Here is a 15446-nt window from a genome sequence, read left to right on the forward strand (position 1 = left end):
TGTGTCCCTATCGATGCTACATTGTAGGAGACTCCCAAGCAGTAAACTCAGTGAGAAGGTGGGTGCTGAGAAGGCAAGTCCAAGATGATTAGGAGGACTGTGTCACTAAAGGTAATATCTCTGGAAACAGGTAAGTTGGTGTAATGCTTGGCAAAAGTGTGAATGGAAGACCAAGTTGCAGTCCTACAGATGTCTACTACAGGAACATCTTTCAGTAGAGATCCAGATGTAGACTGAGCCTTAGTGAAGTGTGCTATCAACTCTGAGGGGGCTACATCCCAGTAGATTCACAACAGGTTAAAATTAGGGCTGTCAATTAATCATGGTTAACTCATGAGATTAACTCAAAAAATTTAATCGCGATTAATCCCACTGTTAACAATAGAATACCAATTGAAATGTATTAAATATTTTTGGATATTTTTGTACATTTTCAAATATATTGATTTCTATTACAACAGAATAGGAAATGTACAGCACTCACTTAATATTTTTATTACAAATATTTGCACTGTAAAAATGATACACAAAAGAAACAGTATTTTTCAATTCACCTCATACAAGTACTGTAGTGCAATCTCTATCGTGAAAGTGTAACTTAAAAATGTAGATTTTTTTGTTACATATCTGCACCCAAAACCAAAACAATGTAAAACTTTAGAGCTAACAAGTCCACTCACTCCTACTTCTTGTTCAGCCAACTGCTAAGACAAACAAGTTGGTTTACCTTTACAGGAGATACTGCTGCCTGCTTCTTATTTACAATGTCACCTGAACGTGAGAACAGGCATAGGCATGGCACTTTTGTAGCAGGCACTGCAAGGTATTTACGTGCCAGATCTGCTAAAGATTCATATGTCCCTTCATGTTTCAACCACCATTCCAGAGAACATGCTTCCATGCTGATGGCGCTCATTAAAAAAATAATGCATTAATTAAATTTGGGACTGAACTCCTTGGGAAAGAATGGCCTGTCCTCTGCTCTGTTTTACCCGCATTCTGCCATATATTTCATGTTATAGCAGTCTCAGATGATGACCCAGCACATGTTGTTCATTTTCAGAAGACTTTCACTGCAGATTTGACAAAACGCAAAGAAGGTACCAATGTGAGATTTCTAAAGACAGCTACAGCATTTGACCCAAGGTTTAAGAATCTGAAGTGCCTTCCAAAATTGGAGAGGGACAAGGTGTGGAGCATGCTTTCAGAAGTCTTAAAAGAGCAACACTCAGATGCAAAAACTACAGAACGTGAACCACCAAAAAAGAAAATCAACCTTCTGCTGGTGGCATCTGGCTCAGATGATGTAAATGAACATGCGTTGGTCCACTCTGCTTTGGATCATTATCAAGCAGAACTCATCATCAGCATGGATGCATGTTCTCTGGAATGGTGGTTGAAACACAAGGGGACATACGAATCTTTAGCAGATCTGGAATGTAAATATCTTGTGATGCCGGCTACAACAGTGCCATGCGAACACTTGTTCTCACTTTCAGGTGACATTGTAAACAAGAAGCGGGCAGCATTCTCTCCTGCAAATTGTAACCAAAAGTGTTTGTCTGAGTGATTGACTGAAGTAGGACTGAGTGGATTTGTAGGGTCTAAAGTTTCACATTGTTTTATTTTTGAATGCAGTTTTCTTTTTACATAATTCTACTTTTGTAAGTTCAACTTTCATGATAAAGAGATTGCACTACAGTACTTATATTTGAATTGAAAAATACTATTTCTTTTGTTTTTTACAGTGCAAACATTTGTAATAAAAAATAAATATAAAGTGAGCACTGTACTTTGTATTCTGTGTTGTAATCAAAATCAATATATTTGAAAATGTAGAAAAATCACAAAATATTTAAATAAATGGCATTCTATTATTGTTTAACAGTGTGATTAATCGCACAATTAATTTTTTTAATCATGAGATTAATCCTGATTAATTTTGTAATTGCTTGACAACCCTAGTTAAAATGCATCCTGAAACCTACTTCGACAGTCTGCGTGGAAATAGGCTGTCCCTTCACCATCTCTGCAAATCATACAAATAATCTGGACGCCCTGAATATCGTAGTCCTGTCAAGGCAAAAGGCAAGAGCCCTTCTGACATCTAGGTATGTAGGCTAATTTCCTCTCTGGAGGCATGAGGTTCTGGGTAGAATGCTGGTAGATTGATTTCTTGATTAATATGGTATTTCAAAGAGACCTCAGGGAGGAAGTAAGGATGCACACATAGTATAACTATCTTTATTGAAGGTAGTAAATGGTGGATCTGCCATGTGAGCACCAAGCTTTTCCATTTGTCTAGTTAAAATGATAGCTATAAGGAATAAGATTGTGAGAGAGAGGTGAAGGAGGGAACAGGTAGCCACTGGTAAAAGGGGGGTTTCCTCAGAGTACTGAGAACCAAATTAAGGTACCACTGGGTGGGCCGGGTTCTGTACAGAGAGAAGCAAGTTATACATGCCCTTGAGGAATCTGGCTGTAGTATTGTGGACAAAAATTGAGAAGCCCTCAATGAGTGAGTGGAAAGCTATTATAGCCACCAAATGTACTCTGACTGAGCTCACTGATCAACCTTGAATCTTTAAATCAAACAAGTAATATAGGATTTTAGACAGTGGAACTTCTGATGCTTAAGAAAAGTGAAGAGAACACAGGGAACGGACGTGTAAGGTAAGTTTTGCAAAACTAAAGTTTCCTGCTAGATAGGAGAACTGACTGGACTTATCTTAACAGCTTAGCCCCAGGCTCAAGAACCATCCTCTCAGGTTCAGGGAGGAGTGGTTTAGATGGATATGGGTCACGGAATTCTGTGACAAGAGATCCTTCCGGAGAGAGGAAGACAGAGAGGCACTGCCACAGATAGACGAAGGAGGTTAAAGTACCACACTTGTCTTGAATAGGGCAGCACTATGAGGATAGCTCTTGCTCTTTTCTGTTGCAGTTTGAGTAATGTCTTGAGAATGAGGGGTAGCGATGGGTAAGCATACAGCAGGATACGGGACCATAGTACAGTTGAACCCTGTTATGTCGCCGGCCTAGGGGTTTGCCAAAAAGCGTCGAGATAACCGATGATCGAGATAAACCCCTATCCACCCCCCCACCCCTGAACTCCCCTGCCCTCTCTCCAACACCCCCTCCCTGCCCCCTTACCGCGGTGCCTGCACGTGGCTGGATCCGGCGAAGCGGGACGGGGAAGCGGGGCCGGGCGGCCGTGGACGGGGACCCGGAGCGGGGCAGCCAAAGAAGCGGGACCCGGTAAGCGGGGCCGGGCGGGCGGGCGCCAGGCGAAGCGGGGACCGGGTACGCGGGGCCGGGCGGGCGGGCGGCAGGCGAAGCGGGGACCGGGTAAGCGGGGCCGGGTGGGCGGGCGGCAGGCGAAGCGGGGACCGGGTAAGCTCGGCCGGGCGGGAGCGGGCGGCTGGCGAAGGGGGGACCGGGTACGCGGGGCCGGGCGGGCGGGCGGCAGGCGAAGCGGGGACCGGGTAAGCGGGGCCGGGCGGCGCGGGCGGCAGGCGAAGCGGGGACCGGGTAAGCGGGCCGGGCGGGCGGGCGGCAGGCGAAGCGGGGACCGGGTAAGCGGGGCCGGGCGGGCGGCAGGCGAAGCGGGGACCGGGTAAGCGGGGCCGGGCGGGCGGGCGGCAGGCGAAGCGGGGACCGGGTAAGCGGGGCCGGGCGGGCGGCAGGCGAGGCGGGGAGGGGGTCCGCGGGGCCGGGCGGCGGGCGGCAGGCGAAGCGGGGACCGGGTATGCGGGCCGGGCGGGCGGGGACTGGGGAAGGGGGGACCGGGTATGCGGGGCCGGGCGGGGACCGGGGAAGCGGGGCCGGGCGGGACCGGGGAAGCGGGGCCGGCGGGCGGCGAAGCGGGGCCGGGCGGGCGGCGAAGCGGGGAAGCGGGGCCGGGCGGGCGGCAAAGCGGGGACCGGGGAAGCGGGGCCGGGCGGGGACCGGGGAAGCGGGGCCGGGCGGGCGGGCGGGGAAGCGGGGCCGGGCGGGCGGGCGGGGAAGCGGGGACCGGGGCCGGGCAGGCGGGTACGCGGGGAACCGCGGGGCTGGGGACGCGGGGCTGGGGAGCCGGGGAGCGGGCGGCCGGGGACGCGGGGAGCCGGGCGGCCAGGGACGCGGGGAGCCGGGCGTCTGGGGAACAGCGCGGCTGGGGAGCCGGGGAGCGGGCGGCTGGGGACACGGTGGGTCGGGGACGCGGGGAGCCGGGCGGCTGGGGAACCGCGCGGCTGGGGAGCCGGGGCCAGGGCAGGAGTCACGTGGCCGGGGAGGGATGCGGCAGGAGCCGGGCAGGGCCGCCGCCGGAGTTACAGTCGAACCCATTTATCTCGACTTCGGTTAGTGGCAAATTCGGCGCTCTTCTGTGCTCGAGATATTAGGGTTCGGCGAGATTAAAGAATCGACATAACCGATGAGAAACCGATAAGACAAAGAGGGAGTTTGGCGGTTCCACTTCTAAAACGTCGACTTAATAGGATTGGCAAGTTAACCGAGGTCGAGATAAATGGGTTCGACTGTATTATCAGTGGATCTCCCAATGAATTGCAGCCATGTCCTCCCTAGGAGCAGAAAAGGTGACATTTCATGTTCTTTGGGGTGACCAAAAGGTCTGTTTCTGGGAGATGCCAGGTCTGGCAGATGCTGTGAAAGCCAGAATAATTGAGCTCCCATTCATGGTCCTAAGGAATTTTCTGCTCAGGGAATCTGCAATTGTATTCTGTAGGCCTGAAAGATAAAATGCTGAGATTTCCATCTGATGGGAAATGCACCAGTTCCACAGTTTTAGTGAATCTGCGAGTAAGGACCTGGCTTTTGACTTCACCCTGTTGGTTGCTATATTATATTGCTTCCTTGTTGTCCAGCATTATTCTGATGAACTGGTCCTGTATGGTGAGTAGGAAGTGCTGATAAGCATACTGAACAGGATACTGAGGTGGCACGAGACCTCTGGTGTAGACCACTTGCCATGGGCTGTGGCTTCTTGGAGGTGAGCTCCTCCTGCATCTCAAAAGAGAAGAGATATTTAGCTATTGGGAGGATTTTTGAGGGTGGTGGGGGTCTGATGAAGGGGTTCCTATGGAGACCTTCAGTGGGTCCTTCCACTACCTGAGAGAGACCAAAACTTTGAGGTACTGTGATGAGTTTGGACTCACGGTTTGGGATGTACACAGTATTAAGCCACATGAAGGCATTTGAGGTGCAATCTCATTTGAGGCGTGACGAACGTGGAGGCCGACATGTGGTCCGAGTTGTAGGCAGGTTCTTGCAGTTTGCAGGCTGTGCTGTATTGCTGAGATAAGACTAGACAGAGTAGAAAATCTCTTTGGGGAGATAGGCGGTAAGGAAGTCTACAGTGGCTCTGAAAAAGTCTACTCTTTGGACTGGGGTCAATGCAGACTTATGCTGATTGATACAAAGGCCCATAGACTGAAATAGGGTTAGAGCCTTAGAAGTTGCCAACTGGACCGCTAGAGCCGATTGACCCGAGGAGCCAAATGTCCAGGTATGGGAATACTGCTAAGCCCCACTGATGTAAATGAGCTCCCTTCTAAACAGAACAGGAGTGAAGAAATAAAATAACTGAACTAAAGGGAAAAAAAAGAATGTCTATGGTTAAGAAAAGTGGGAAGCTGAGAACAGTGGACATCCAACTGCTCTGTCTCAAGCCAGAGGTGGTTGAGAAGGAGGTGAGTGGCAGCAGCTTCGTGATTGTTTATATGTCCTTATTTGGAAGCACGAGGTGTTGCTCTGCACAGACACTGCTTTGCAGGCTCTGGCAGAGAGCACACACACACTAGGGTGGAGCACCCATAGAAACATATACTCTAAGAAGAGCTGAGCATGTCAAGAGAACCATATCACTTCTACAGGGAGAGGTCTTATGCCTGCAAGTGAACTTCACAGGCATTTCTCAGTTCTTACTCCTGATCGACCAAAGTCCTTTGATATAGCTGATCTATGTGTTGACTGTACGTAGGAGCAATCTGCTCTAATCTCCTTCCTTTCATCAAGCCTCTGACCCATTGCAATTATAGCTATTTCTCATGCAGGTAAAATTCAGTCAAAGACATTTTCCTTTCCTCCAGGGGGTTAATTGCTATTAGGAACTTCGGCTGAATGGTCAGTCTTCAGGGAAATTTGTATCTTTAACTTGACTAAGCGTCCAAATACTGCCTTGAACAGGTACTTTTTGTAGGGAATATTCATGGCACCATTTTCTGTTATTTAACTAAAGTAGCACAATTATGGATTATATAGTCAAAAAGTGGCATTTGAAATCACCAAATGATACGTAGTGGTGCGCACCAAGTAGTATAATTATCTGCTCCCTATTGATTTACTGCAAGAGGACACCTCCCACAAACCCAGGCTTTAAATACTAGATACTTTATTGCTGAAGCTACTGTATGGTCACTACATGCGATCAAAACCCTTCTGACTACAACCTATGTTTGCTTGTAATCCTGATAAATAGAGCACTGCTACAAAGTCACGAGGTTGGTACAGGAGTGAAACAATGAAATAACTCGCCAACTGTTATCCAATTACAATGCCTGTATTGTAGGCTTTTGGGGGGGGGGGGGGAAGAAGAGGGAGATAATTTTTCTTTTGAGCAAGACAAGTAAGTCTATTGCTCCTTTTTCTTTACTGTCAAAAAGAAAACTAAATTTGTTGACATACATCTGTACTTTAGTTAAACTATACAGAAAACCCGCTATTAGGTATACAGAATGTGCAATGTTTGAATATGATTGTGATAAAAGTGAAGGCAAAATACTGCTATACTGTATTTACATGAAACATATGCCAGGTTTTCAGCTATGATAAGATAATAAAAATATAGGGGCTTGGTTTCAAGAATCAAAACACACCTAACTCCTTTCTGAGGGGCTCATGTGTGCAAGTGTGGCAGAAAGATGCATTTAAACTTTTTCAGAAAATAATCCAAACGTTTCTAAATTTAGAAGGGAAAATTATAAGATGCAATAAATTGTTCTTTCCAAGAAATATCCATAGGAATACATCACCATTTAGTTTCTACATTTCAAATGGTTGAAAAAGTAATCCCATACCTGTATGTGAGGCCAGGAGGCTTCAAGAGTAGGTTCATCTTCTTCTGGATCAAAATCTGGATTATCACTTGGTGGAAGTGTTCTGAAAATATTAGAACTAATCTGCAAAGAAAAAAGTTCATTACTTGTAGTGTTGCTCATCAAATTTCAAAAGCCCAAACTCAACAATTGCCTTTATCTAATATCAAGATGAACTGAAACAAGAATGTTTTTAAACAACTGTTTTGCCCTTTTCTTTTCACCTTTGCATTATTATCAGTCCCAAATATTCAAAAGTCATGAGTCAGGCCCCAGAAAATCACAAGACTTTTTAAAAATTAGATTAATTTTGTCTTTAGGTTTTCAGTTTTCTGGGCATTTAGGCTGCATTTTCAAGCTGTTATTTGCAAACACGAGGTCTAGAAACTTCTTTCTTTTTAATTAAAAGCTGAAATTTTCACATAATTACATGACTGCAAGAACCTGAGCTTTCAGTAAAACACCAAACATACATGACTTGCAATAAAAATTGTGAGTTAGCAGCACTACATTTGAATGTAAGGGAGACCCTTCCACAAATATTTCTATTTGTTATTACATTAGAAATATCAGATCCTCACTGTCTCTTTGCTTGAAGATCTTATGAAGTTTGAAGAATGCCAAAAATTAGGTTACACATAGCTGTAAGTCTTAGTTTTAGGACAGACTACAATTTAGAAAAACTAAAAATGCAGTTTTACAAGCACATTTTCAGATCTAAGCCAGTCATCTTACAGAAGGGACAGTGCAAGGACCTTTTCAGAAACGCAAGGAGTCTTGGAATTTTCCCAAGCCCATTGAAGTTTAGACAAGAGAACAAAAATGTTTCGGCAGTCAAAAAGGAAACAGATATATCTTTGTTTTCCTGAGGGAATCTGCTTCACACTGTTCATGTTAAATAGTATTTTTGAAAATCTGCTAGAGAATCCCCAAGTTGATTTTGTATTTTGCCCTTTCCATTATTCCTTCAAAAAACATTTGGCTCAATTTTTCCAGGTACAACTTTCAAATTTCTTTAGCCTATTGGGTCCAAGAAAAGACAGATTTTCAAAAGGGATAAATGGCAGGCACCAAAAGCTGCCACTTGTGCCTTTGAAAAAGTGCCCAGAGTGATCAGACAGATTAATCTCTACAGTTGAACACCATGCCAAAATCAAATTCCCCCTCTTTTCAGTGACCCTTCTTCCAAGGCATGAATGTGGAACGAGCAAATCCCTTTTTAGAAATTGGAGTTCTACAACTCATTACAGAGTCTTACCCAGAAAAAAAGGTTTATAATATATTGGGAATAAAAAAAATTGCAGAAAGTTGGAGGAAAATGATGTCCAAATTTGATTTCACTACTTTTAAAGCTGAAAAAAATCTCAGAAAGGTTAGTACATGAGAAGTACTCTTAGGTATATTATCCGAACCCTAAATTCTCATGCTTGGTTCAGGGTCCACAATAGCATTTAACTTCAAAAAGGTGAACGACATAAAAATGAGGAAGCTAATTGAACAGACATTACAAGGAACAGTCACAGGCAGCTTGCAGGCATTTCACTCATGGAAACTATTTAAAAACACCATAAGAAAGGCTCAAACTAAACATATACCCCAAATTAAAAAAAACAAAACAAAACAGAGAACCAAAAATGTGCCACCATAGCATAATCTGCCAGTAGAATATATTTTTCTTGTCTGCAAAGTGGAGAGCTATAGGATAAGTTTGCTGTACTATGCACCTTTCCCACAGTCTCTTTGTATCCTCACCCAAGTATGTTCATGTAAAATACTGCTGTGACGTTATTGATAGCTACCTGAAACACTCTCCATGTCAAGGGCGAAAGGACTTGAGATACCAATATATTGGTCTTAATTCTAGAACACGGATATGGATTTTTCCTCCCAGAAATTCCACTGACCATGAATGATCAAATTCTTGTAATGAGTTCTCCAGCCAAAATTGGAAGCATCCAAGATGACTGTGGCCAATGGAGCCAAGGAGTTAATGCTGAAATGTCTTAAAATAAATTGTATTCAAATCCATGATGTCTTGCTAGCCAGTATTGTAGAGGCCTCGCCTTTAGACATGCATATGGAGATACGTACATCAAGGTCATAAGGCCCATCAGCTTGAGGAACATCACTGTTTGAAATGAGTTCTCCTGAGTATTACTATTACTCTAAATATCTTTCTTCTGGAAGAAAAAAAGCTGCCCCAATAAAATTGTCATCTGGGTTATAGCTGTGTATGACATCTTCCAATATATCTTGAACCCTGGTGTTTGGAAATGTGTTGTCTGTATCATAACTTTTGCTTGATTCTCCTAGGAGAACCCCTCAGTCAATCAATCATCCAAATAAGGGTAGACATGAATACTTTGACATCTCCTGTGTTCTTGCAAGGTACTTTATGAATACTCAAGATGCTTTAGATAGGCACAAGGGAAGCCACTTTGTAATGATCTCTATCTTAGTCACAACAATAATTAACCTTTTCAATAAGGAAGTCTGAGATGTGAAAATATGTATCCTGCAAATCAAACCAGTGCTCTGTAGATAAGACAGATATGAGAGAGACTAGGGTAAGCATGTGGAATGTGAGCTGATGAGTAAATTGAGCTTCTCTGAAGGTCTAGAATGGGTTGGAAGCCTCTATCTCAGGGGTCAGAAATTATCTGAAAAAAAATTCATTCCTCTGAAATTCCTCAGGAAATTTCTTCTATGGCACCTGACCCAAGCAGCAAAACTTTTGATCATAGTAAATTCTTGTGAAGAAGATCCCTGAAGAGAGATAAGGAATGAACAAGGGGTGATGGAGAAAAAGATGGTGTTTAATTGAATGGAGCAGCACTATTGGATGATCTCCAAGATCACTGGATGTGGTTATAGTAATCTAAGAAAGTTTCCAGATTTTAAGGGGAGACAGACAGGTTTAAAACTGGTCTGGGATTCTCGTTCATCTTGTCAAACCTGAGGCTAGTGCAGAGGAAGATTATGCAGCAAATCTCCCTTTAGCTTGTTGTTTGTAGGGTCTGCATGTCTGCTGATGCTGAACATGAGCATCTTACAATTGTTTCTTTTTAAATGAACAGGGAATAGAGAGACAGTTATCCCAAATCTTTTCCTAGTCATCTGAGAAATCCTATAGATCTTGCAATAGGCCTGATGTCTTTTTCAGTTTCTCCAGAACTTCATCTGATCTACAGCTGAACAGTTAGACACCACTAAATGGTGTCAAGTATCACAGGGGTAGCCGTGTTAGTCTGTATCCACAAAAACATCTGAAGAAGTGTTTTTTTATCCATGAAGGCTTATGCCCAAATAAATCTGTTACTCTTTAAGGTGCCACCTGACTCCTCATTTTTACCATTAAATGGAAATCTATTTGGGGTTCTTGTTTTTGGAGCACCTGCAGGAGTATTCACAAACATGGCAAGGAGAAGCCCCTCAAAGTAATTGTGAATGGTGCATCAAAAGCACAGAAGGATGCTCTTAATATGTGCTAAGCAAGTAATTGACCTTTGATGATAAGGGCTTTGGCCAGTTTTCTCTGGTCTTCCAGCAGTGACTTGGCAAAACAGTACTATTTCCTCCTATTGGCAATATTGATATCTGGACACTACCGCTTCATGGTTTGCCACTCTAATGGTGCCTGGTGTGGCATAGAACACTTTTCTACCCAGAGTATCTACCAGCTTCTTACTCTGTCTGAAAGGGTAGAGTGGACTCAACTCCCTTTTGCTCTTAGAATGGCAGTTGCCACTACCAAGTAATTTGAAGCTGAGTAGGTCTGGAAGAACAAGAAGCCCTGAAGATGCAAATGTGTCCGATTTCTTAGCAACTGCTGGTTTAGATGATGGATTTAACCAGGTTTATTTAGGTATACTTTGTGTCAAGAAGCAGTAAGGTATCTTACTTCTGGAAAGCGAACCCAGAATATCCAGAACCAGGTGTGTCATTTTCTCTGATGTTACTGAAGGGATCTTTAAGATACTAGTTATCATTTCTAAGCTTTCCAGGAAAGGGAGATGATGCACCCCGACACATTTGAAGATGTTTTATCATCAAGATCTGTATCGATGTACAGATGTTTGACAGACACCTCTAGTTCTTTAGATAGAGTACCTCGGACAAGTAAAAGGAGAGACTGTTTTCTTGATACGAGCAAGAGTGACTGATCCGGGCAGGACAATTCTGGGGAGGGCCATTTTCCTTGAACCACTTTTGGGAGAAGGCTCTCTTTCTTCAGATCTTTTAAATTCAGGGGAACACACAGGGAAAGGGCCAATATGGCCACAATAGCTATGACTATATCTCCTCAGACTTGCCAGTATTCAGAAGGGAATTCCTTAATATACTCCACATGGGAAGGAGGGTAATCTCACAGTCAGAACAGAGTGCCTCGATAACACTCATAACACCATCTAGTTTCCCTGATCTACTCCCTGGAAAGGGAACAGTACTTACTACCCTGCTTTAACTGCTAGTTCACTCTCCTTCCTACAATGCCGTGCATATTAATAAAGATGTTGAAAGTGAGGGGCGTAAGAGAGAAGCTCAAATGGACAGTTAATTCAGCTATCAAGAAAAAGTTTCTATAGCATCATTAATATCTTTATGAGGCAGTGGGGAAAAAAAGAGAAAGTTCATTTACTAGCAATATACAGTTCAAACAAAATGAAACTATGAACAATTTTAAATAGCCTCCAAAATCCACTTGTTCATTGCAGTGTTTTTCCATTATTAAATAAAGTATTGAAGACTTCTTTCCCAAACTGAGTTCCTCAGGCAGGCAAGTTGTAAGTTATTATTGTAGGAAGGGAAAATACGGCTTGTTGGCATCTTCCCGCTGAATATTCTCTCTACCAAATCCATTGCCATTCCCTTTTTTTGTGTTTACTCCCCCCCTTGTAAGGTCTCAGAGCTTGGGCTCCAGTCTGAGCCTAAACATCTACACTGCAATTTTACAGCCATGCAGCCTGAGCCCCATGAACCCAAGTTAGCTGACCTGGGCCAGCCGCAGGTGTTTAATTCGTGTGTAGACATACCCTAAGGGAGCACTTAACAAAAGAGGACATTACTCACCTGGTGCAGCAACAGTGGTTCTTTGAGAGTTGTGTCCCTGGGGGTGCTCCACTGTAGATGTATCTACATCCCTGCGTCTCTAATCGGAAATTTTTGGTAGCAGCGTCCATTGAGCCCGCACATGTGCTTTCTCTCCCTTGTGGTCTGCTTCAAAGCTATCTAGCACTGCACGGGTGAACTCCCCTCAATTCCTTCTCTACTACAGACCCCTTATGGAGAACTCTGAAGAAGAGGAGAGGCGGAGAGGTTGTGGAGCACCCATAGGGACACACATCTCAAAGAACCATTGTTACTGCACAAAGTGTGCAACTTCATCTTCTTCTTTGAGTAGTATCCCTATGTGTGCTCCACTGTAGGTGACTCCCGAGCAGTACCCACCACTGAAGGCTGGGACTTTGGAATGGAATCTGTTACTGCAGAGAGTACTGTGGAGCCAAAGATGGCATCAGAGGCTGAATTTCCAGGGATTGCATAATGTTCTGCAAAAGTGTGGGCAGAGGCCCAAGTTGCTGCTCTGCAGATTTCCAAGATAGGGACATCTTGAAGGAATGTGATCAAGGTAGAAATTGACCTTATGAGTGTGTGAGGACTCTGGATGGAAGCAGCAAGTTTCACTCTTGATAACAGCAATTAAAGCAACCAGACACCCATTTGGATAGTCGCTGAGCCAATATTGTGGAGCATCCGGATTTTTCCGCGAGCGAAAGGAATAGTTATGGGGACTTAGTTCTGTCCAAGTAGAATGCTAGTGCTCTTCTAACATCTAGAACAGGGGTGGGCAAACCACGGCCCACGGGCCGGATCCGGCCCCTCAGGGCTTTGGATCCGGCCCGTGGGATTGTCCCCCGTGGTGCTGCAGGCCCCACACTGGTCTCAGAAGCGGCCGGCACCACTTCTCTGCAGCCCCCCAGGGGCGGGGGGGCAGAGGGCTCCATGTGTTGCCCTTGCCGCCAGGCACTGCCTCCCGCAGCTCCCATTGGTTGGGAACGGGGAACCATGGCCAATGGGAGCTTTGGAGGAGGTACCTGGAGGCAGCGCATGCGGAGCCCTCCACCCCCCCTTCCCCCAGGGGCCACAGCGCTTTCCGGAACGGCGCAGCGTGGGGCCAGGGCAGGCGTGCAGGGAGCCTACCCTGGCCCCGGTTCGCACCGCTGCCACCCCAGAGCCGCTTTAGGTAAGTGGCACGGGCCAGAGCCCGAACCCCTCCTGCCCCCCGCCCCCCAACTCCCTGTCCTAAGCCCTCTGCCTGCACCTCCCACCCCTCCTGCACCCCTACCCCCTGCCCTGAGCCCCCTCTCGCACTCGGCACCCCTCCTGCACGCCAACCCCCTTCCGAGCTCCCTCATATGCCCTGCACCCCTCCTCTGCCCCAATCCCTTGCCCTGAGCCCCTTCCTGCACACCACACCCCCTCCCACATCCCATACTCCCTCTTGCACTCCAACCCCCGCCCCGGCCCTGCATACAATTTCCCCACCCAGATGTGGCCCTCGGCCCAAAAAGTTTGCCCACCCCTGATCTAGAATATGCAGAATCACCTCCTTGATGTTACAATGTGGATTTGGGGAAAAAAATAGGAAGATGGATCTATTGATACATATGAAAAGCAGAGGCAACTTTAGGGAGAAACTTGGGATGCAGCCTCAGAGTACTGTGTCTTCAAAAAAGACTGTGCATGTTGGGTGTGCCATCAGGACTGTTATTTCTCTTATGTGCCTAGGTGAGGTGATGGCAATTTGAAATGGAAAGGTGTAGGAGACAGCAAGTTGCCATGGGCTCAAAGGGCGGTCTGGTAAAAACCCTGAGGACTAGGTTAAGATCCCAGGCTGGAGCAGGTGGTCTCACATGCGGGAAGAGATTCTGAATACCCTTAAGGTGACCACACACAGAGTATCCATCTAACTGGGAGTGGAAAGCCATTTTCGCCACGAGATGTACCTTAAGGGAACTGAGTGAGTTTTGATCTCTTGAGGTCTAAAATGTAGTGTAAAATCAGAAGGAGGGAAGATGAGGTTGGGTCTATGTGCTTAGAATGACAACAAACTTGGAATGGTTTCCATTTTGTGGGTAAGTAAACTGAGTGGTCAACTTTTGGCTGTGTAGCAACACATCTTTCACCTTGTCAGGGCATTCTGCCTCTAAGCCTTCGAACCAAGAAGGAGCTACACCTGGAGGCGGAGGACCTGGGGTGAAGGATCAGCCCGTTGTTTTGAGAGAGCAGGTGAGGAATGGGCCGAAGAGAAACCAGAGGACATACTACCATCTGTGTCAGGTAAGGGAATCAGACTTGTCTTGGCCAGGAGGTGGCAATCAGAGTAACTCTCGCTTTGTCTTGCTGAATTTTCAACAGGACCTTAGATAGAAGAGGAAAGCATACAAGAAGTCCCTGTCCCACAGGAGGATGAGGGCATCTCACAGTGAATGTTTCTCCAGGCAAGCCCTGGAGCTGTAATGAGGACATTTCTTGTTCTGGTAAGTAGCGAAGAGATCCGTACTCAGGGTTCCTCAAAGGGCGAATATATCGAAGAGTTAAGTTCCCATTCATGGTCATGAGAAAAATTCCAACTGAGACTATCAGCTGTCACATTCTGTATCCCTGGCAGACAGATAGCTGAGAGGAGCACAGTGTGACAGATGCACCAATTCCAAAGTTTGAGTGCTGCTGTGCAGCAGGAGGAAAATCTGGCACCGCCCTGACGATTTGTGTAAAACATACAGGTCATATTGTCTGTCATGACCTTTGTGTGGGTGTTCTTGCTGAAAGGCAGAAAGTGTGCACAGGCGTTCCTGACAGCCCTTAGCTCCAAAAGATTGACATAGAGGGTCATTTCTGTGGAAGGCCACTTGCCCAGAACCTTGTGGTTGTGTCAGTAAGCTCCCCAGCCTGTTAAGGAGGCATCCGTCCCATTTGAGGAGAAAGGCATCTGTTAGAGTCAGTGTCGGTGGCAGCTGCATGAATGGAACACCTGCTTGGACACTGGATGGCTCTTTTCACCAATCCAGGAAGTGCTTTACTGTGAAGGGCAGTGATAGCAGTTTGGTTAGTCTGTCCCTATTCAGGGAATAGATAGAAGTGAGCCGCATCTGAAGCCACCTCATGAACATCCAGGCATTTGGAGTGACAAAGGTGCATGATGCCATATGACCTAGCAGCTGCAGGAAATTCCTGGCCCACATTTGGGGCTGGTCTGAATGGTCTCTAGGAGACTTGTAAGGGTGGTGAATCTGTGTAGTGGGAGGAACGCTCTCACTTGTACTGCATCGAGGTTGGCGCTGATAAACT

The 15446-nt window shown here is 45.8% G+C and overlaps 1 protein-coding gene across 1 annotated transcript in view; it reads right to left on the reverse strand.

Moving 5' to 3' along the window:
* Positions 1–15446, reverse strand: part of PPP2R5A (protein phosphatase 2 regulatory subunit B'alpha) — a 106067-nt gene that overhangs the window by 35813 nt on the left and 54808 nt on the right. Inside the window, exon 3 of the mRNA XM_045010152.1 lies at positions 7077–7178. Coding sequence (XP_044866087.1) covers positions 7077–7178 — 102 coding nt within the window. The remainder of the gene's footprint in view (positions 1–7076; positions 7179–15446) is intronic.

This window comes from Mauremys mutica, chromosome 3 (assembly GCF_020497125.1).
Source record: "Mauremys mutica isolate MM-2020 ecotype Southern chromosome 3, ASM2049712v1, whole genome shotgun sequence".
Lineage (NCBI taxonomy): Eukaryota > Metazoa > Chordata > Testudines > Geoemydidae > Mauremys > Mauremys mutica.